General features: G+C 44.6%; 3 protein-coding genes across 4 annotated transcripts in view; 1 reads left to right on the plus strand and 2 right to left on the minus strand.

Moving 5' to 3' along the window:
- Window positions 1–1,250: 1,250 nt before the first annotated feature.
- Window positions 1,251–14,239, minus strand: LOC111955748 (serine/threonine-protein phosphatase 1 regulatory subunit 10-like). Its single transcript, XM_070436291.1, is given in 17 exon segments — window positions 1,251–3,555; window positions 3,793–4,176; window positions 4,334–4,463; window positions 4,705–4,950; window positions 5,204–5,278; window positions 5,511–5,637; window positions 5,639–5,756; window positions 6,133–6,448; window positions 6,555–6,676; window positions 7,729–7,832; window positions 8,145–8,253; window positions 8,502–8,642; window positions 8,961–9,044; window positions 9,284–9,471; window positions 9,704–9,790; window positions 9,982–10,090; window positions 14,149–14,239. Coding segments are annotated over 16 exon segments (2,502 nt in total). The 5' UTR covers window positions 10,089–10,090; window positions 14,149–14,239; the 3' UTR covers window positions 1,251–3,391.
- A 904-nt stretch (window positions 14,240–15,143) lies between these two features.
- mrps18b (mitochondrial ribosomal protein S18B) lies at window positions 15,144–17,497 on the plus strand. Of its 2 annotated transcripts, none has more exons than XM_023976058.2 (7): window positions 15,144–15,269; window positions 15,569–15,722; window positions 15,903–16,000; window positions 16,191–16,259; window positions 16,367–16,433; window positions 16,692–16,751; window positions 16,986–17,497. In XM_023976058.2, exons 1-7 carry the CDS (start codon window positions 15,189–15,191, stop codon window positions 17,180–17,182), a joined length of 726 nt encoding a protein of 241 aa, XP_023831826.1. In that variant the 5' UTR covers window positions 15,144–15,188; the 3' UTR covers window positions 17,183–17,497. The 2 variants fall into 2 exon arrangements, with proteins under 2 accessions (XP_023831826.1, XP_023831827.1); XM_023976059.2 differs by having other exon boundaries at window positions 15,596–15,722.
- Window positions 17,483–20,652, minus strand: part of LOC111955746 (ATP-binding cassette sub-family F member 1-like) — a 35,501-nt gene continuing 32,331 nt past the window's right edge. Inside the window, 4 exon segments of the mRNA XM_023976057.2 lie at window positions 17,483–18,279; window positions 18,502–18,639; window positions 18,737–18,938; window positions 20,569–20,639. Coding sequence (XP_023831825.1) covers window positions 18,113–18,279; window positions 18,502–18,639; window positions 18,737–18,938; window positions 20,569–20,639 — 578 coding nt within the window. The 3' untranslated portion in view covers window positions 17,483–18,112.

Raw genomic sequence — 20,652 nt, forward strand, 5'->3', positions numbered from 1 at the left:
AACCCTCTCTCCCTTACTTCCCTCTCAGAATGCTGAGGTGTCCTTAACCCTCTCTCCCTTACTTCCCTCTCAGAATGCTGAGGTGTCCTTAACCCTCTCTCCCTTACTTCCCTCTCAGAATGCTGAGGTGTCCTTAACCCTCTCTCCCTTACTTCCCTCTCAGAATGCTGAGGTGTCCTTAACCCTCTCTCCCTTACTTCCTTCAGAATGCTGAGCTGTCCTTAACCCTCTCTCCCTTACTTCCCTCTCAGAATGCTGAGCTGTCTTAACCCTCTCTCCCTTACTTCCCTCTCAGAATGCTGAGGTGTCCTTAACCCTTTCTCCCTTACTTCCCTCTCAGAATGCTGAGGTGTCTTAACCTCTCTCCCTTACTTCCCTCTCAGAATGCTGAGGTGTCCTTAACCCTCTCTCCCTTACTTCCCTCTCAGAATGCTGAGGTGTCCTTAACCCTCTCTCCTTACTTCCTCTCAGAATGCTGAGGTGTCTTAACCCTCTCTCCCTTACTTCCCTCTCAGAATGCTGAGGTGTCCTTAACCCTCTCTCCCTTACTTCCTCTCAGAATGCTGAGCTGTCCTTAACCCTCTCTCCCTTACTTCCCTCTCAGAATGCTGAGCTGTCCTTAACCTCTCTCCCTTACTCCTCCCCTCTCAGAATGCTGAGGTGTCCTTAACCCTCTCTCCCTTACTTCCCTCTCAGAATGCTGAAGGTGTCCTTAACCCTCTCTCCTTAACTTCCCTCTCAGAATGCTGAGCTGTCCTTAACCCTCTCTCCCTTACTTCCCTCTCAGAATGCTGAGCTGTCCTTAGCTCCTGAGGCACCGTCTATCCTTCTCGCTGTTCCTTCGTGTGTTTTCCCCAAGTCAATATTTGCAGTGGAGGGCACGGTTAAAGCCACTCCTGATCACACATTGAGTTGTCAGCCACCTGGGCCACCTGTCACTAGCCTCGCCCTGGGAACACGGATCTTCCGTACACTACCATCGTCATAGGACGTAGGAGCTTGGATTAGGATGTGTAATGTGTTTAAAGTTCCCCTGAAACTTTTGTATGTTCCTTTATAGGTCTTCTGATTATCTGAAACCTTCATTGATATCCAAATATTAAAACATTTAAATAATGGCAGTCATCTTCAAAAGAAACTGAGATAAGAATTCCATTCAATAATGAAACACTTGTTAGATAAGAACTTGAAACAAAACCGTTAATGGACGACATATCCATACCTCAAAATAACACAGAGCAACCCAGATATTCATTTCAGGACATTTATTAAGACATGTACAAAATACTCATAATATGTATATATGTGTATGAACGTGTGTATGCATTCACAGACACATGGATACATACATTTCGAACAAACAAAAAAAGGACCTCATTTTGGAGATCCAACTCAATCGTATCAAAATAAACACACAATAAATCCAAACAAAAACACGACATAATTCTAGTCCCACAAGAGACATGAAGGCCACTGTTTTCACAGAAAACACTTTGAATTAGTTGACCCAGAGAATGATTCCATAGTTTTACCCCGTTGGACATTGAACACTGACTGAACACACGTCACCCAACTGAAGCCAATACAGTTGTGTGTGTGTGAAGAAACACCAATAAGGGACTGTGTTTCTGTCACGGGGCATACAGGGGACATTATCATGATGTCACATGAAAGACAAGATACGCTCGGTGGTACATGTTATAAAGCTGATGAAATATAATCAGAGGCTTCCTGAACTTCAGGAAGGAAAAGCCTCATTCACTGTCATGTACCCTTCTTGGTAAAAAGGCTCAGTCAAATCAAGCAACACTTGGCCCTGTTGTTCTTTTTCCTGTGATATGCAGACCACGAACGCCCACCAGGAGAAAACAACGTAGCCTGCAGGCAGCGTTCGTTCAGTGCGTAGGCCAATCATCTAGGGGCGGTTCTGTTAAATGTTCTCTTCTCAATACTGTTTCATCCATTTGTTCTGGAGTGGAAATGTTGGAAATGTCTTTTTTTAGAGCTAGATAGTAGTAGAACATAGCACAAGCAGTGTGGTGGGGATGGAGGGACATTATACATTACAGTTAGGTCCTGTCAGTCAGGATGCCTGGTCAAAACAACTTGGATTTGGCCTCAATATTTCTTTTTAAAGTACTTCCTCACTGATAACTCTTGCCTATGGGGAACTTTGCAAATATCATAAAACAATATTCTTATTATTTGGTCACCTTCACATTCATTGTCTTGTTTTCTGTTGAAATCCTACGGTAGAAAAAGCGGCATGTTTTTCTTTAAGCGCACTTGGCCGTAAATAGGTTTTAAAATGGTGTACTGAGCATTGTCATTTGGCCACGTCTGACTACAGTTTGAAAACTCCAGTGACCACAGTTGAACACAGTGCAACATTCATTCAGGAGAGAGGGCGAGGCTTAGACTCATTGGTTGGCTACAGATCCTGTCTGTCTGAGGAACGTGGGCCAATAGGGACACCCAGGGCAGGGATGACACTACACAACTACAGAGCAGAATGATGAAAGGATCATTTAGCTTAAAGAAGTCTGACTCAATACTTAAAGTCTGACTTAATACTGGGGAGATCCTGGAGATGTTTCTATTGATTTTCTACCTTGATCATTGCTCACCTCTTAGCTCAGCGCTGATAAATCAGTATCAGATAAATATATAGGAGATTAGTGCATAAGACAGGGCTAGCTGATAGGCTACATGGGACAGTGACAGACAGCAACCAGAGTAGTCATAGTGTGTGGTTACTGTACATCATCAACCTGAACCAACAGTGTTAAAAATGATCACAATAAAACATCTACATATGAATGATCACCTCACAGCTAGAGCAGTACCTATACTTTACAAAGCCGGGGCATGAGTGAGTGTGTATTCTGGTGTACAAGCAATGTCCTCTATCCCCGATCGAGGGAGTTTAAGCGAACAGGGCAAACAAATGGATGTAGGAAGTTGAGCATTTCTTGGTGGACATCTTAGGTTGGTGTGTGGAGAGAAGAAAAGGAAGTAGTAGAGACATGTCTGATTCTGCCCTGTACATTCAGTATCTTCCTCTGCTACTGGGGAGTCCTCATATTAAAGTCCCAGTCACACAGGAGCAGAAGTGCTTCTTCAACAGACCTGCAGAAGCATCACATTGAGATCACCAGACCCGTGCAGAGCAATTGTTAAGGCAGCAGGACTGCCTTGTCTGTCTCTCATATCTGACTATCTATTGGCTTGTCTTTCACTATGTCTTTCTAGCCTGGTGGGCTATCTGTCTCTCCGCACCCTTTGTCCCAGTGGTGAAACCAAACCAGCAGCTCATTAATTCAGAGTTCTGCCACCTAGTGGTGATAACATGGTATTGTCACGTATTGGTGTCAGTGGTGTGTTGGGTGGTCTAGTGCCCGTGCTGCGGCCCGTGGTCGTTGTACTGGTTATGGGCAGGGTGGTTGGGGGGCAGGGGAGGACCGTTGACGCCGGGGTGGTAGAAAGCACAGTTGCTCTCGTAACGGCAGTTTCCTTTCATCATGAAATGGCGGCATACTGGCCTCTTGGACATGTCTGAGAGGAGAGAGAAAAGAACAGAGTTGGAACACAACTAGCCAGCCAACCAAACATCTGTACTGACTGCATCAAGGCTACAAGATGGCAAACAGAAATCAACTTGGTCTTTACTTTAATTGCACTACTGTGGGGCGGAGCCCTACATGGACGATACAGGGCGCCGTTTCAGACTGGCCCTATAGGTATCTAACATAGAAACAGAATTACTAGAAGGGACATTCCCTTTCAACTCACCTCCCATGTTGTTGTGTCCTCCTCTAGGTCCTCCACGTCCTCTCCCTCTGAAGCCCACCTGTTCCCCTCCTCTCCCTCGGCCGCCGCGGTGGAAGTGTCCCCCCCGGTGTGGCCCCCCCCTCATCGAGTCGTCCCCCCAGTAGTTGCCGTTGTCTCCTCCGTGGCTCTGGGGCGGCGGGGGCCCCATCATACGGGGGTTAGCGTTGAAGCCAGGGGGTCCGTGGTTGTGTGGGGGCGGAGGGTGGTTGTAGTGGGGTCCTCCGGGGCCCGGGGGCTTGCCTGCAGGAGGGTACCCCACTCCGTTCATGGGCATGCCCATGTTGAGGTTGTTCATGTTGGGCAGGTTGTTCATGCCTGGACCGTGGCCCAACAGGCCCTGGCTCACTGTGGAGGAAAGACATATACTAAGTTAACAATTATTCTACCACACATACCGTCATATAAAGTTAAGTGTAGGAAGAAATGGAAGAATACTTGGTTTGTTGGCTTGAATAAATGTGAGAGAACTGAAGTTGTGTGTGTGTTGTAAAGGTGTGTGTACCTCCGGGCGGGGGTCCGGTGGGGGGCCCCTGGTTCTGGGTCTGCTGTAGAGAGCCCAGCAGCTGTTTGATCTTTTCAGAGAAGTCTGGCTGCTTGATCATGTCCTCAGTAGACTGGCCACCACTAGCTCCCTACAGGAGAGAGAGGGAGGAAGACCGAGAAGTTAAACCAAATCATGAAGACAGAATAAAATAAACATCAGAGGTCCACTGGTTACAGGGCTTCTCCAGGGGTTCCAGAAGTTGTTTAAAACAGTTGCAGTACACAATGCATTCATCCGATCATAATGTCAAAACAGGATTAGTTCATGTTTTGACATTTATTTATATATATATATTTATTTTTTATTTTATTTAAATCTCTCTCTCTTACCATGATGGAGGTGAGAAGCTCCTGTACATTTACGGAGGGGACAGCGGGGGTACCAGGCGTGCCCTGGGTGATGTTGCCTAGGTTACCCAGGTTGCCCAACAGGTTGTTGGCCCCCAAGTTCCCCATGAGGTTGGCGAGGACGGGGGGCAGCTTGGAGGCCTCCAACCCCCCGGGGCCCACGCCAGAGCCAGGCTGGGACGACGTGTCCATGGGCTCCATGTAGCTGTCGTCCATCATGGTCGAGTCCTGGAGAGGAGGGAGTTAGTGCACTGGACACAGAGGCTGTTTGGAGCATTGTGTGTGTTCTATATATTCTAGGTTATTTTTCAATCACTTTGGCGCTTTTTTCAGATGCAAAACTCTTCGAACAAAAGCCAAAACTGATAACACTTGTAATGTTTCTTATTTTATGTTCAAAACCTTTGGTTGTGCATTCATTGGAGTTGAACACATTTTTCAAACTGCTCCAAAGTGATTGACAGAAAAGGGTACATCTCACCTCATCCAAAGGTATGAGGCGTGGAGGCATGGGTTCGTAGGCATCAGGCTCAGGTTCATGGGGGCTGTCAGGAACACTGAGGAGGAGAGAGGAGGTGAGTTTCCCCAATACAATGCGAGGCACTTTGAGCACCTGGTAACCCACTAGGCTATAGAAATCCATATCATTTTAAGCCATACTGCTCGCTCACACACACACACACACACACACACACACACACACACACACACAACCACACAACAACACAACAACACCACGCCCAAACAACACGACACACACACACACACACACACTCTCTGTGATACGTACTCTCCTTGGTAAGGAAAATCTCCTGCAGGATGCCAGTCTCACGGTCCCTCTGTGTGAGTCTCTCTGTGCTGTTGGCCCCGGCGTTGACCAGGGGGCCGGTGAGGGCCAGGGGCTCGGGAGGCTCCGGGTACCCGCTCCTCCATGGAGTCGTGGGACAGGCGTCTCGCCATCTCAAACGTGTGCGCGTCCATCATCATCTCGCGCTTCGCCGCCTCGCCAAAGTCCTTGACCTTGTTGACGTTGACTGGAGAGGGGGATAGAGGGAAGAGGAAGAAGGAGGGACAAGGAGGAAGGTGAGAGAGGTGGAGAAGGAGGAGAAAGTTAGCCATGGCACCCAACATGGATGTATCAGGAGAAAGGGGATACATTTTATTTATAACTATTTATTTATTTTATCTTGAGGATAAATTACAAAAAAAACAGGGGCGAAAAATGACATCCCTGTCCAAAGACTAATTTAACAGAACTTAGTAAAGAGTAGATAATGTCTTTACTGTACAGTTAGCTACTGTATTGACAACTACCTAGTTTGACTATACAACCACAGTTTGACGGTCAATTACAAACAACACCGACCAAAAAAATTGAATTGAAGTTACCGTTAGTTTTTGTTCTCTCACCTCTCTCGGTCTCGTCCAGGTCGAAGTAGAAGTACTCTTTGAGCTGCTCCTCCTCGGCCCAGCCACGCTCTTCTCTTCTTGCCCTTCTTGGTCAGCTGACTGTCCTCTTCGCCACGGGCTCCGCCAGGGCGTTGGGCTTCTCGCTGCCCGTGTCCATGGCCTCGGGGTCGTCAGCAGGGACCGGCGTCCCAGGCTGCTCCAGGTCTACTGGGACCTCGTGGGGAGGGGTGGTGGAGGCCGTCTGGGTCTCTGGGGACAAGGGTTTGGCCCCGCCCTGAGGCGACAGGTAGGGGAGTTTACCCTCGAACGGACACGGCTGAGAGGAGGAGAAGGTAGAGAGAGAGATGGGTGAATACTCAATTCCATTTGCACAGCCTTCCATAGATTCAGGTGGTTGAGAGAGGAGTTGTATGTCTGTCTACCTTGTTTGCGCGTGGGAAGGACAGCTTTGGGGTCTCTACCTTCCTTCCTTTCTTCTTCTTAATTTTGATGCCAGGCACGGGGGCGGAGTTTAGGGCATCCAGGAAGCCTGTACCCTCAAGGGCTGTAGAGAGAAAGGAGGGTCCTTATGACATCAATAACAGTCAACATAATGCTGTTGAGGGGGAGATGGGTTTAAAAGTGTGTTCGATGCACAGCACACTTTTTTCTGAGGGGTAGGGCACAGAACAGATGGCATGTGAAAGAAACAGAAATGTTTGTTTATGCTCTGACACGGTAAGCTCCCTTGTAGTTTACTGCAAGGTTTCAAGTTTGAAGAAGCCCTTCCAGTTGAAACGTTGTATAAAACATAATATATAGTGTAGGGGAACATATACAACAGTGTCAACCCTCTACAGGGTTGAGGAGGTCAATTCCTTTTCAATTCAGTAAGTAAACTGACATTTAAATTAAACATTTTCTTATAGAGAGGTACTGAGGACACCTGGAATCGGAATTTAATTTCCATTTACTGAAGTGAAGAGGAATTGACCTCAACCTGATATCTACTCGTTGAGGGTCAGATGTAGCCTAATCTACTCGTTGAGGGGTCAGGTGTAGCCTAATCTACTCGTTGAGGGGTCAGGTGTAGCCTAATCTACTCGTTGAGGGTCAGATGTAGCCTAATCTACTCGTTGAGGGGTCAGATGTAGCCTAATCTACTCGTTGAGGGGTCAGGTGTAGCCTAATCTACTCGTTGAGGGGTCAGATGTAGCCTAATCTACTCGTTGAGGGGTCAGATGTAGCCTAATCTACTCGTTGAGGGGTCAGATGTAGCCTAATCTACTCGTTGAGGGTCAGGTGTACCCTAATCTACTCGTTGAGGGTTAGGTGTAGCCTAATCTACTTGTTGAGGGGTTGGTCTGGCCTAATCTACTCATTGAGGGGTCAGATGTAGCCTAATCTACTTGTTGAGGGGTCAGATGTAGCCTAATCTACTCGTTGAGGGTCAGGTGGTAGCCTAATCTACTTGTTGAGGGGTCAGATGTAGCCTAATCTACTCGTTGAGGGGTCAGGTGTAGCCTAATCTACTTGTTGAGGGGTTGGATCTAATCTAGTAAATGCAGTGAACGGGTCAAAAAGATGGGTACATACTTGTTTCTGTTGAGGACTTACGTTGTGCTGGGATGATCTTCACCTTGATCTCCTTGGTCTGATTAGGAGTGGTGTTGAGTGGTTTGTACTTCTTCTCCACAGGGGGAGCGTCCAGAGGACCAAAACTGGTGGAGACAAGAGAAACATGGGTTAGGTTTTCCTCCTTAGGACCCAGACAGGTAGAGGGAGATGAGAAAATGTTGTGTTTTTATTATGAGAGTTTGAATGAGTAATAATTCCAATATATTCATTACAAATGGCAAATACATCTGCCAAAAACAGGTCTGATCAATACTCGAGATTAACCCACAATGAGGCAGCACTGAGCAGTGGTGTTATTCTGTGGTGGTGCAATTTCTATCCTGTTATTGCCTGGTAAGCCGTAGGACGGTGACACCTATACACAATGTGGGCATGGATGTTATTGTGTAGTATACCTGGGTCTCTTGAGGACTTGGGCTGGTTTGATATTGTACTTGTCCCCCAGCTGAAGGGCCACGGGGGGCTTCTTGACCAGGACAGGGGTGGGAGCATCCATCTCCAGGCCTGGAAGACAACACACAGGACAGGGTCAGGTCATTACATGGTACTACATCTAGCACTTCAGCCACAGCAGGAGCTTCATCTCCACAGTCAGAAACAGAAGGACTTTTTCAGATGTGCATATTACTGTGGCCTGTTTTCTACTGAAGGACAATAACAGTATACACAAAATCATCTTCTGTAAATGAAAAACTATTTTGTGATAAATTGTGAGGACAGAGTGTGAGTGTAGTTCGACAAGCGTAGTGTACCTATGGAGCGGATCCTAGCATGGCTGGGAGCGTGAGCTTTGGGCTTCTCCCTCTTCCTCTCCTCCTCTGCTGCCTTCCCTCCATCAGCTGGCTTCACCTCTCGGACTGGCACTTTCCCCTCCTCCTTCTTCCGCTTCTTATCTGATAGAAAGAGAGAGACGGGGGAGTTACGTAAACATAAAGAGATTACAGTGAAGAGGAGAGTTAGAGACATGTTTACATTTTAATCATTTATCAGACGCTCTTATCCAGAGTGACATACAGTAGTGAGTGCATACATTTTTGTATATTTTTCATACTGGTCCCGCGAGGGAATCGAACCCACAATCTTGGTATTGCAGGCACCATGCACTATCAACTGAGCCACACAGGACTAGGGTCCGAGGTTGAACGTGAATGTGAGAGAAAGAGGGGAAAAGAAAGAACAATGGAGAGCATGAAGGGAAGGGGGAGAGCTACCTGCAGGAGATGTGGCGGAGACACTCTGGGAGCGGATGGTAGCCATCCAGCCATCCACCAGCCCAGCGGACAGCTTCCTCAGCTCTGAGAGGGAGACACACCATTAGTTACACATCAACCTCAGATACCATCATTCAACAATTGACATCTACTGCACAGATACCACCACTATGGCTGGCACTCCATTGTCTTGGCCTTGGGTTTGTGAGAAAGCGAGTTACAAATAAAATGCTAAATAATTTCCCCACAGAGGTCTATTAGTCAGCTCAGTGTATTAGAGAGGGTGGGACCACCAGGGAAAAGAAAGTTGTATAAAAACATACCCTCAGTCTCTCCAGTCTTGCTGAGCTGCTTGACCAGTTTGGCAGTGTTGTTCTGTTTCAGGTGGTCTACAGTGAGGGGCAGTTTCTGCAGCGTCAGCAGGATGAGCTGTAACAGGGGGGTGTTGGTGCTTGTCTTGGAGTAGGTCAGCCACGTATTCAGCAGCTTGTAGCCTCCCACTCGGATAAACCTGGACAAAGAGAAGGGACAGTCAATCAAATTCTGTTTAAATTGCCAATTTTTACAACTTATTTGTCAAAGTGCTTTACAGTAACCCGGCATAGACACCCAACCCACCAAAGAACAAGATGCAGCACAGTGGCAGAGAAGGCTCCCTAGTGAAGTAATAAACAAGCAAGCAAGCCAGACCATAAGCCAATAAGGTTGATCAATTAAGAACAAAAGATGGGAGTAGATCTTACCGGTTGAGAATGTCGTGGGACTTGGTTTGTAGTAGGATGTTCAGGTACATACACCTGCTCACCATCTTGTGAGAGGCCTTCATGAGACTGTGGAGAAAAAGACCATGAAGGAAGCTGACAATCAGAACAAAAGATAGGAGATTGACAATGCTACCATTACAGTCCACACTCGCAACTCAAAATAATGCAAAAAATTATGAAAAACACTAAACAGTAAAAACTAAATAAGACCAAAAGCACACCATCAATTATTTTTAAAATGGCAGTGTGTTAATTACCTGAAGACTTTGGTGACTCCCTCCAGGCTGCGGAGCTCTCCATCTTTCCCCAGAAGGTTCTCTACTCCCTTCAGGACCTCTCTGGGGTCCACTGGGCCCACCGCCATCTCTGCTCAGAGAGGAACAGACATACACACTTAATATACAGGAGATCGCCTTACAACTCTGGCGCTTACTAAACAGTCATCGTTATCATCTCTTTCAATATGCAGCGAAAGTGATGTTTGCACTGCATGGTTCTTCCAGGCATGTCAGATTACACTTTGTTTTGGGAGAGCTCCTTGGAACAGACACCATCTGTTGTTCTCTAGATCCTGCACAAAGCAACAGCTTACAGACAATTCAACATAGGTACTAAACCACAAGACCTTTCCAAACGCCTCTCTACCACACGACTGAAAACAGGCTGCAGTTTCCTGCTATCCACAAACCCGAGAGCAACACCGCAGGGGCCCACGTCAAATCACCGACATTGCTAGATCTTCAGTCACACTGAAATCTGTCAAAACAAGGGGGGTAGTGACATTCCCAGCCAACCCCTCCAAATCTACTGTTCAGCCTCAGTGCTGCTTTCGCATTCCAAATTCCATACTGCAGTGAACACCATGACTCACTGACTGATCTATTGCCTCATACTTCAAATATTTGCATTTATTTCTCTCTTGAGGGCAGGATCTGTCAGTTGTGTGGATTATCCTTATAGCGGAGGGAGGACAGACGGAGCCTACTGTCTCGGTTCTCAGGAGCTGCTGTAAGGCTTCCTCTAAGACAGCTGGGTATAGCCTAATACAAAGATTGCCTATAGGTCATGCTGCTAGTTCATTTTCTGTGTCAGTAATTCAATAGAACACTGTGAGAGAGAGAGCGGGAGGAAATAGGCAAGGAGTCAGTTCAACACAACACATTATATTAGAAAATGACAGGTTGGGCTGTAGTTTAGAATAGGTTCATGAGGACTTCCCCCAAGGGCAGCAATATATTCAAGTAACTGCTTTATTCAACAGATTAATAAAACATTACAAACAAGTTAACAAAACCTTACATTCACGATTGCCTTAACAATATGTACAATCTAAAAAAAGTTCATGGTAAGTGCAAATAAAAACAGATAAGTGATTAGGCTTGAATATGACAACCAGTAGGCCTACAAACTACAGTGGAGAGGAAGGTAGTTGTTGGTCTGAGCAGCAAACTTGTAAAACACATACTTGCACTGTACTGTTCTATTCTCTAAAAAATAATCCCATTGAGGAATCTATTGAATTCCCTACATTATTTTATAGAAATGTTTTTATAGAAAGGTCAAAGGCGATGAGAGCTATGGAAGCTAGGATACTTTACTGATGCTGTCCTGGTAACGGAAGAGGATGTTACAGCCTACGTGTTTGTTAAGTGTGGGTGAATAATACTTTGGGTAGCTTCCCCCTCTACTAATAACAGACACATACTGGTAGCTAAACACTGAGGCGCGCACACACACACACAGAGAAGGCCCTCAAACTGAAAGCCTACCAGTATTCAGTTTGAGGCAGGCGATGCACTAAACTGGTGGTTGGAATGACTGACCAGCTCCTTCACTGACAGAGAAGGGTGCAGTCACTTTACCAGTAGTCTCAGGTGGCACAGGAACCCAAGGAGTACAGTTGGTTGAATAGAACACAGAAAAAGCCTATTCTATGACAAATGCACTGTACTATTAATTTCAGTAAGCTAAAAGGAACATATTTAGCTTTTTGCTTGTAAGTATAAATAATTATTTTAAAGCAATATTAAAGTTATTTGTATTGGTATTGTAAGTGATTGATCTCACACATACATCCCTTAAAGTTTACAGGACTAGCGTGGAACCAGTATGTTAATTGCCTATGATTAACATTAGAATAAAGGGAATATTTGATCTGAAGCATCATCAATGCCCCCCCCCCCCCACGTCTATACTGTGGTCAAAAGAAATTCACACATTTCAAAAATATATATATATTTTAACAAATCATAAATTCACTAGTCATTTAAGTTAGCTATTAATATACCTGCTGGGGTGGCAGGTAGCCTAGTGGTTAGAGCGTTGGGCCAGTAACTGAAAGGTTGCTAGATAAAATCCCAGAGCTGACACGGTAAACATCGGTTGTTCTGCCCCTGAACAAGGCAGTTAACCCACTGTTCCTAGGTCGTTATTGTAAATAAGAATTTGTTCTCAACTGACTTGTCTAGTTAAATAAAAAATGTAAATGTATATATTTGAAATGTATGCTTAAACTGAGCAGATTGGCTTTAGTACAAGTGGGTAGTTAAAATAACAGGAGTTAACCTGTGCTACTGACATCATTACATTACAGTTCCATATAGGGAACACTAGTAGACTGAGATCAGCTGGGGATCCAGTGAATCCTCTACGTATAAAACGCAATATAATCTACACTAAAATATCAAGCCATTGCTGCAAAATATTACTTGAATTTTTGCTTGGCCTTGTTCAAACTATCAATCTATGCGTAAATCTTAATAACATTTTAGAGTAGGGACGGGACTGAGGCTATCAACATGCCCCCCCCCCTCATTGTTCAATGCATAACTGAATGCGTATATGTTAATATTTTAAAGCTCATTATAATATGGTTTGACTATGTTCATTATCATATACTTTGAATTACTGTATCCAAGTATTACATGGATAATATCCAAGTATTTCATATTGAAATGTCATGTGAGGAAATCAGTTGTCTTACCCGTTTAACTGTTGTAGTAGAAGTTTTATATAGTCTCAGAACTCCACAACACGGGACATAACACACAACCCCTGAAAATGTCACAACTGTTACACACGCACAAAGTCAATAGAAAGAAGTTATTGGGAAGAGATGAGCTTAGTAAAGAACAATTCAATGGGGGGATAGATGTCAAGTAAATTAAATGTTCATACACACATAAAATGGCTTTGGCCCATTTACTGAAATATATAGCAATGCAGTTGAAAACAGTAACACCTGTTATCATTTAGCTAGAATGTAACAAATACTTCTGTCACAAAAGCTCAAAGCCCTGCCTACACCAGTGATTTTTTGTTTACATAACAATGTCCTTATCCATGGTTGACAATCACCATTAAATAAAAACTTTTGTTCTATGGGGTAAAAGATAAAATAAATTGGTAAAGAACAGCCTGTAGATAATAAACTTAATGAATTTGTATATGCCTTTCATTCATCCACACAATGTTCATGATCCTACCCTAGCACTAGAATAAATATCCTGTTCAATGACCAGTTCTGGTTAGGGGGAGGGTGACGTTAGGACGGAACTAACCCGTGATCCACCGAAACTACATCTAGGCCCTGCCCTCTTTTGTTAACTGCTTCGTAGCTGCCAGTCTCGAGAACATAAAGAACAATGTATGCCAGCTACATCCGCCACAACAGTTAGCCTACTATCACATTAGCAGCGCCGGAGGATCATTCACTAGCTATACAAAATAACTAAAAGGTGGCGAAAACGGCTACATCGAGACGAAACTCGTTCCGCTATTCAGGGAAGTCAACTCCTGTCGCTCCAGAAAAACACACATTATTGCCTCGAGTGTTCTGAAAAGACAAAACTACGACCTGATGTACTTCCAACGAAACCAGTCTGCCTTGTACATTTCGAATGAGCATTTACATCCTGCAATCTTTATCCTCAGATTGCCGTATAAATATCAGACACCTGGGGAAATTTCCTGCTCTAACGATATCGACGATACAATGTCATGCGTACAAAACAATAACCACAAATGACCAATTTTTCCAGTGAAATCCGTAATCCTCAATCTAAGCAATCTTTATGTATAGATTGCGGTAGGTGTAAATTCCAAGGATCTCTCATCAATTTAGCAGAGACAAATATCCCCTTAACCTACGGCAATCTTTATGAATAGATTGCTTATGCTTAAATTAAACATTTTTTTATACAGTTTATGTTGATCCGTCTCACACACAAAGAAACGGAGCGTTTCCACTCCGCACTTTCCTGTGTGAGCTCATAAACTAACGCGTTAGCTTTCGCTACAAGTAACTCGCTAGCCCCGTACGGAGACCAGCTAGCGGACCTAGACTAAATCTAGCTGCGACTAAACGATTTCTCATTTAATGAATTTAACGTTAGGTTCAGATTGGTTTGAAAATCAACACTTACTATAAATACCTCTCCTCAGCGTCTCGGGTAACTATATTATATTGTGCTTTACAGCAACAGATATCTTGTTACATCAGTTTTAAATCGTTAACCGTCATGTTTTAACGTTAACAATCTTATGGCTGGAAAAACTGGTTTTATGGGCGGGGTTGTGGCAGCTAAAAACTAGCTTTTCCTTCTGGAACAAACTGGAGGCAAAAATAGTAATCAAATGTCCATTACTTGAAGAAAAAAATAGATTTTTGAATTAGGGTGTTCAAAGTCCTCGACGGTCACTCTTCAGAGACAAAAGACCTGAAAAAGAGCACACAAAACGAAAAACACATTTAAGATACATTCACTTATTTTCTGTGTTCATACAAACCTGAATCTTGGAAGAGGTTTCTTATGATGGATTATGGTCAAAATGAATAATTGCGCAGTAGTTTTTTTGTTGAGAATAGCACTGTTTCTTTAGACGTTACTCACCTCAGAACAAATCCAGGAATGAACTAGAAAGGGAGGGACTTGGTATTTATACCCTGTGACGTTTTTGACGTCATACGCGTGTCGAGCATGCGCTTTCTCGGGTTTTCATGGCAACAAAATGGAGTTTTTGGCCACGCGCTGTTGTAGAACGACCTTCATTGTCCATCAAGGACAGAAAGAGGGCGTTGCACACGTTTTGCACATTCTCATTTCAATTTCTTTCACGTCTCAAGTCTATTGTTGCTTATCAGAACAAATTTGAATCACTATCAGTGATAACTCACAAAATATGTTACTTGTACTTAGTTATAATATCACATTTGGGTATAAATTCGATTGTAATATTTGTACAAAATGGCTGCGACGCACTCGACCACGTTGCCTGCCACACCCGCGGACACTATCAAAACCTTGCCCTTACATTTCAAATGACGAAATTAATAATGAAGTAAAAATCATAAAATAGATTACTTGAAGTCCAAAATGAGTTTCTTTGGTCATGCGCACAAATAAATAATGTGCTACTTAACCTTTCACCTGTAAACTTTCAACCCTCAGCTGTGAAAGGCAAAATGGCAGCATCCATACGAGGCATTGGAAGAATTTTATGCCGTGTGACCCCTTTGCTTTTACAGAATATTCGGCAGAATAAGGTACTTCACAATTATTTTCTATAGTGTGTCAGGTAAGCAAAAGCTAGGACTTCTGCTGCACACCTACAAATACGTTACACAGTTAGTCAGATCACGAAAGAGTGACCGAACTACAGCTAATTAAGTTCTAGAGCTAGCTAGCTAGAAACATACCTGTGCATCATCCAATACAACCCCAGTCATGTTTCACAGAACCAGTCTGCAAAATTATTAACAGTATTGTCTTGTGTACAGTACACTGTATTTGCGAGTTTCATACTTGACAGTCACAGTATTTGTTTGGTTTCTATCTTCCAAAGAGTTTACCTGTCAGGCTTTGGACCCAGGCTGTGTTTCCAGGTGTACAGTCCAGCCTCTCTCTCTGCACTGCAGCCTCACCTGAGATCCCCAGTGATGTCGGGGAGGCGCTTGCCCGCTACAAGGACAGACCATGGGACTACCTGGAGAGCGAAGGTATAGACCTTGAATGTATACTCTACACACTTTTTTTAAGGGATGGTTCTGCATACCCAGACTAAGTATGCTCAATGGAGACTCTCCATGCAAGTAGTCCAGGAATAGTGTAATTCATTTCTGTTAATCCATCCATATGTGACCATTGACTTGGTTACCATCCACCTCTCCTATTTCTAGAGTACATAGCGCTCTATGGAACCAGTCCAGTGTGGTCTGACTACAGGAGGAACCACAAAGGAGGGATTCCTCCTCAGAAGACGCGCAAGACTTGCATTGTATGTATAACAGAGCTGGTTCTGTAACCTTGACCGAGACTTGTGACAGTTCTCCAAGCTATTGCCCAGGCTTTGGGGAGTTCAGATGATCACAGGATGTCTTCCATGATGCTGTCTGCTCTAACTCCATATTATTTTCTCCACTAAACAGATGTGACTGCAACCTCAACACTTTCTGTTTTGTTTTCAGAGAGGAGACAAGATATGTGGGAACCCCTGTCCAATCTGTCGAGACTCCAATGTCATCATCCACTATCAGGTCTGGTCTCTCACCTCATGGAACACACAATTACATTTGATTGGTTGACTTAACAGGCTATTCAATTTTGTTTATTAATCAATGGCCGGCCCATTGTCTTCCTGTAGAATGTGAAGCTACTGCAACAGTTCATCAGTCCAAATACAGGCATTGTCTATGACTCCACACGGACAGGTAAGATATGTTCAATTTGACCTAATATGTATACATCATCCATGCTGAATTCAGCAGGTGTTATCTAAATGCTTGCTGGTTTCATCAAAATAAGTTATTTGATTGACTAACACAGTTGACATGTGAAACTGAGGCTGCCAATAGGTGTGAAATCAGTGATTTTTAAAACACTTCTCCATAAAGTAACCAACCTCTTGCAAGGTTTCAGGTAACCAAAGTGCCACATTTTATATTATCTCCGTCTACATTTTTATCCAGGAGTGTGTCAGAAACAGCAAAAGCAGCTCAATCAGGCGATTGGCACTGCAAGAGACCATGGTAAGTTCAGCTTCTGTGACTAAGGAGCAGAATGCTAGAGCGCTACAGTAATAATGGAGAATTGCATTTTTGTGACCAAATTTTATTTGTCACATGGTTAGCAGATGTTAATGCGAGTGTAGCGAAATGCTTGTGCTTCTAGTTCCGATGTTTTTGTGACCAGCCCAGTGCTTTAACAAGGCCACCAAAACAGAAATGTAGTTCTCTACAGTACATTGTCCATATTTTTTCCAGGGCTTCTACCCTTCCAGGTTCCTCATGTGGACTTCTCAGGAGAGGACTACTCCAACTGCCATGACGCAGTGGGCTCAACCCCTCCTCCCCCCACCATTACCTCTGGTGATCCTTGGTACCGGTGGTACCACACCATACAGCCAGACGAGACTGAAGTGGCTAAAGTCAAGAAGACCTATAAGGCATATTTGAAATAGACAAGACCTACCTGAAATTGATGAGGAATTATGAGGATTTAATTAGGTGTTTCTGGATAAAACACAGTGTCAAAATATTCAGATTAAGACAGTGTTTTTGGACCTTAAGCTAAATTGCCTTTCATATTTCTAGTTTTACCCAAACAATATGCTAAAACACGTCACAGATTAATTCCAGCCCCTTCTCCCAGGCTACAATTTATCAGCTCAGTTACAGTACATGCACCATCCACGAGTAATCTGTCTAATCTCATATCCATGGTTTTGTATTTAAAGAGCAAGTGGTACAATAAAAACATGTAAGATGCAAAATCATTTATTTCATTGCCTTTTTGTCTGTAGGAAATACTTCATAATACAGGTATGTTTATTCCCAGTTAAGACCTCTGTTTCTACATGTATGGAGCCAGTGGTAATGTTTTGCCATTTCCTCTATTGTAAGTACTTCAGCATATTGCTTTCTTCCTGTCTCATCGCCCCATGTTACATGGGTGAGACATGCCTATTTGTTCAGTCAAATTCCAAATCACCCCCTTGCCCAAGACACTTCTGGATCCTATCTTTTCAGATCTACATATAAGGGGGCGATTTGTGGTTCTGAAAATGTATCTCATAGGCCGAGAGGATACTGCAGTACACCAGGGGTGTGTCTTAATAATCCAACATGGCTTCGTTGCCTTCACCTGTCCTAAGTTCAGAATGATCGAGGAGACAAGGAAAGGAAGCCACTTTAGACTATGAAGATGCACCCCAGCACTGAGCTAATGACATTGCCAGCATCAGCAGTGGGTTATATTGCATTACATTTGTATTTTCTCCTGGGGTCTGTTCAAAATGGGACCCTATTCCCTACATAGCGCAGTACTATCTGACCAGGGCCCATAGTGCTCTGGTCAAAAGTAATAGAGCCCTGGTTCTGCTGTAGGTAGGTCACTCCTTGACCTTGTGGACCAGGGTCTCCCCCAGTGATTCCAGGACCTCCCGTTTGTAGTCCTCAAAGTCTCCGTCTATCTGGTTGACGGACCGGTCCTCCACCACCCACAGCTGACAGGCTGTCTCAGTGATCAGCCGGGCATCGTGACTCACAATGATCACCGCTACGATGGGACAACAGCAGGGAAGAGGATATAACCATAAGATATGAGAAACACTGATGTCAGAAGAGTCTACCAAAGGGCACTATCAGCAGCATGCAAATTATGTGTTTGATGTTGACCGCCATTTTATTTATGCCATCACTACACCAATTTCAGAGGCTACTTTCTGATCCTACATTTTAACAAAAATAAACATTAACAGCCTCATAACTGTGTTCATACCTCCTTTGTACTCGTTGATAGCTTCTGATAAGGCATCGATCGACTCAATGTCCAGGTTGTTAGTAGGCTCATCCAGGATGAGAACGTCAGGTTGCCGACAGGCCAGCTCAGCGAACACCACTCTGGCTTTCTGACCACCTGGATGGAGAGGAACAGCGAGAAGACATTTAGAAGAATAGATCGACACACACACTGGATGATGGTGTGTGTGTGCGCGCATGTTTCTAATCCTAACCTGATAATTTGGAGATCTGGATGGTGTGTGCGTGGCTCTCCAGTCCGAAGCGGCCCAGACACTTCCTGCTGTCCTGGTAGGGCAGGTTGAAGTTCCTCTGGAGGTACTCTGTAGCTGCCTCCTCCATGTTCAGCTGGTCAGCATACTGTTGGTTGAAGAAGCCCACCTTCAGCCGATGGTTCTTTCTCATCTCCCCCTTGGACTGAAAGGCAAATCAACACACATTTAGCTTGACAGTTACATCCATCAGTGCACAAACAGGTGCTGTATTTGTGTATATATATATATATACTGCTCAAATTAACGGAACACTTAAACACACAATGTAACTCCAAGTCAATCACACTTCTGTGAAATCAAACTGTCCACTTAGGAAGCAACACTGATTGACAATAAATTTCACATGCTGTTGTGCAAATGGAATAGACAACAGTGATGAAATTAGGCAATTAGCAAGACACCCCCAATAAAGGAGTGGTTCTGCAGGTGGAGACCACAGACCACTTCTCAGTTCCTATGCTTCCTGGCTGATGTTTTGGTCACTTTTGAATGCTGGCGGTGCTTTCACTCTAGTGGTAGCATGAGACGGAGTCTACAACCCACACAAGTGGCTCAGGTGCAGCTCATCCAGGATGGCCATCAATGCGAGCTGTGGCAAGAAGGTTTGCTGTGTCTGTCAGCGTAGTGTCCAGAGCATGGACGCTACCAGGAGACAGACCAGTACATCAGGAACGTGGAGGAGGCCGTGGAGGGCAGCAGGACCGCTACCTCCGCCTTTGTGCAAGGAGGATCAGGAGGAGCACTGCCAGAGCCCTGCAAATGTGCATGTGTCTGCTCAAACGGTCAGAAACAGACTCCATGAGGGTGGTATGAGGGCCCGACGTCCACAGGTGGGGGTTGTGCTTACAGCCCAACACCGTGCAGGACGTTTGGCATTTGCCAGAGAACACCAAGTGTGCAAATTCGCCATGGCGCCCTGTGCTCTTCACAGATGAAAGCAGGTTCACACTGACACGTGACAGAGTCTGGAGACGCCGTGGAGAACGTTCTGCTGCCCAACATCCTCCAGCATGACCGGTTTGGCGGTGGGTCGATCATGGTGTGGGGTGGCATTTCTTTGGGGGGCCGACAGCCCTCCATGTGCTCGCCAGAGGTAGCCTGACTGCCATTAGGTACCGAGATAGAGATCCTCAGACCCCTTGTGAGACCATATGCTGGTGCAGTTGCCCTGGGTTCCTCCTAATGCAAGACAATGCTAGACCTCATGTGGCTGGAGTGTGTCAGCAGTTCCTGCAAGAGGAAGGCATTGATGCTTAGGACTGGCCCGCCCGTTCCCCAGACCTGAATCCAATTGAGCACATCTGAGACATCATGTCTTGCTCCATCCACAAAGCCACGTTGCACCACAGACTGTCCAGGAGTTGGCGGATGCTTTTGTCCAGGTCTGGGAGGAGATCCCTCAGGAGACCATCTGCCACCTCATCAGGAGCATGCCCAGGCGTTGTAGGGAGGTCATACAGGCACGTGGAGGCCACACACACTACTGAGCCTATTTTGACTTGTTTAAGGACATTACTAAAAGTTGGATCAGCCTAGTGTGGTTTTCCACTTTAATTTTGAGTGTGACTCCAAATCCAGACCTCCATGGGTTGATAATTTGATTTCCATTGATGATTTTGTTGTCAGCACATTCAACTATGTAAAGAAAAAGTATTTAATAAGAATATTTCATTCATTCAGATCTAGGATGTGTTATTTTAGTGTTCCCTTTATTTTTTTGAGCAGTGTATATATAGATCATATGTGTTGTTTTTGTTTGAAGGGAAACTTACTGGATTTAACCTGCCCGTGAGAAGTAGTAGTAGGGTACTCTTCCCAACTCCATTCGGTCCAACTATACAAACTGAACAAGGAAA

The sequence above is a fragment of the Salvelinus sp. IW2-2015 genome, linkage group LG31, assembly GCF_002910315.2.
Source record: "Salvelinus sp. IW2-2015 linkage group LG31, ASM291031v2, whole genome shotgun sequence".
In the NCBI taxonomy this organism is placed as follows: Eukaryota; Metazoa; Chordata; class Actinopteri; order Salmoniformes; family Salmonidae; genus Salvelinus; species Salvelinus sp. IW2-2015.

Bases quoted from the DNA above. Each gene is read 5' to 3' on its own strand.
- mrps18b (XM_023976058.2), top strand. From the start codon at position 15,189: ATGGCAGCATCCATACGAGGCATTGGAAGAATTTTATGCCGTGTGACC. The intron at 15,723-15,902 runs GTATAGACCTTG...TCCTATTTCTAG, and splicing joins GGACTACCTGGAGAGCGAAG to AGTACATAGCGCTCTATGGA. The intron at 16,260-16,366 runs GTCTGGTCTCTC...GTCTTCCTGTAG, and splicing joins ATGTCATCATCCACTATCAG to AATGTGAAGCTACTGCAACA.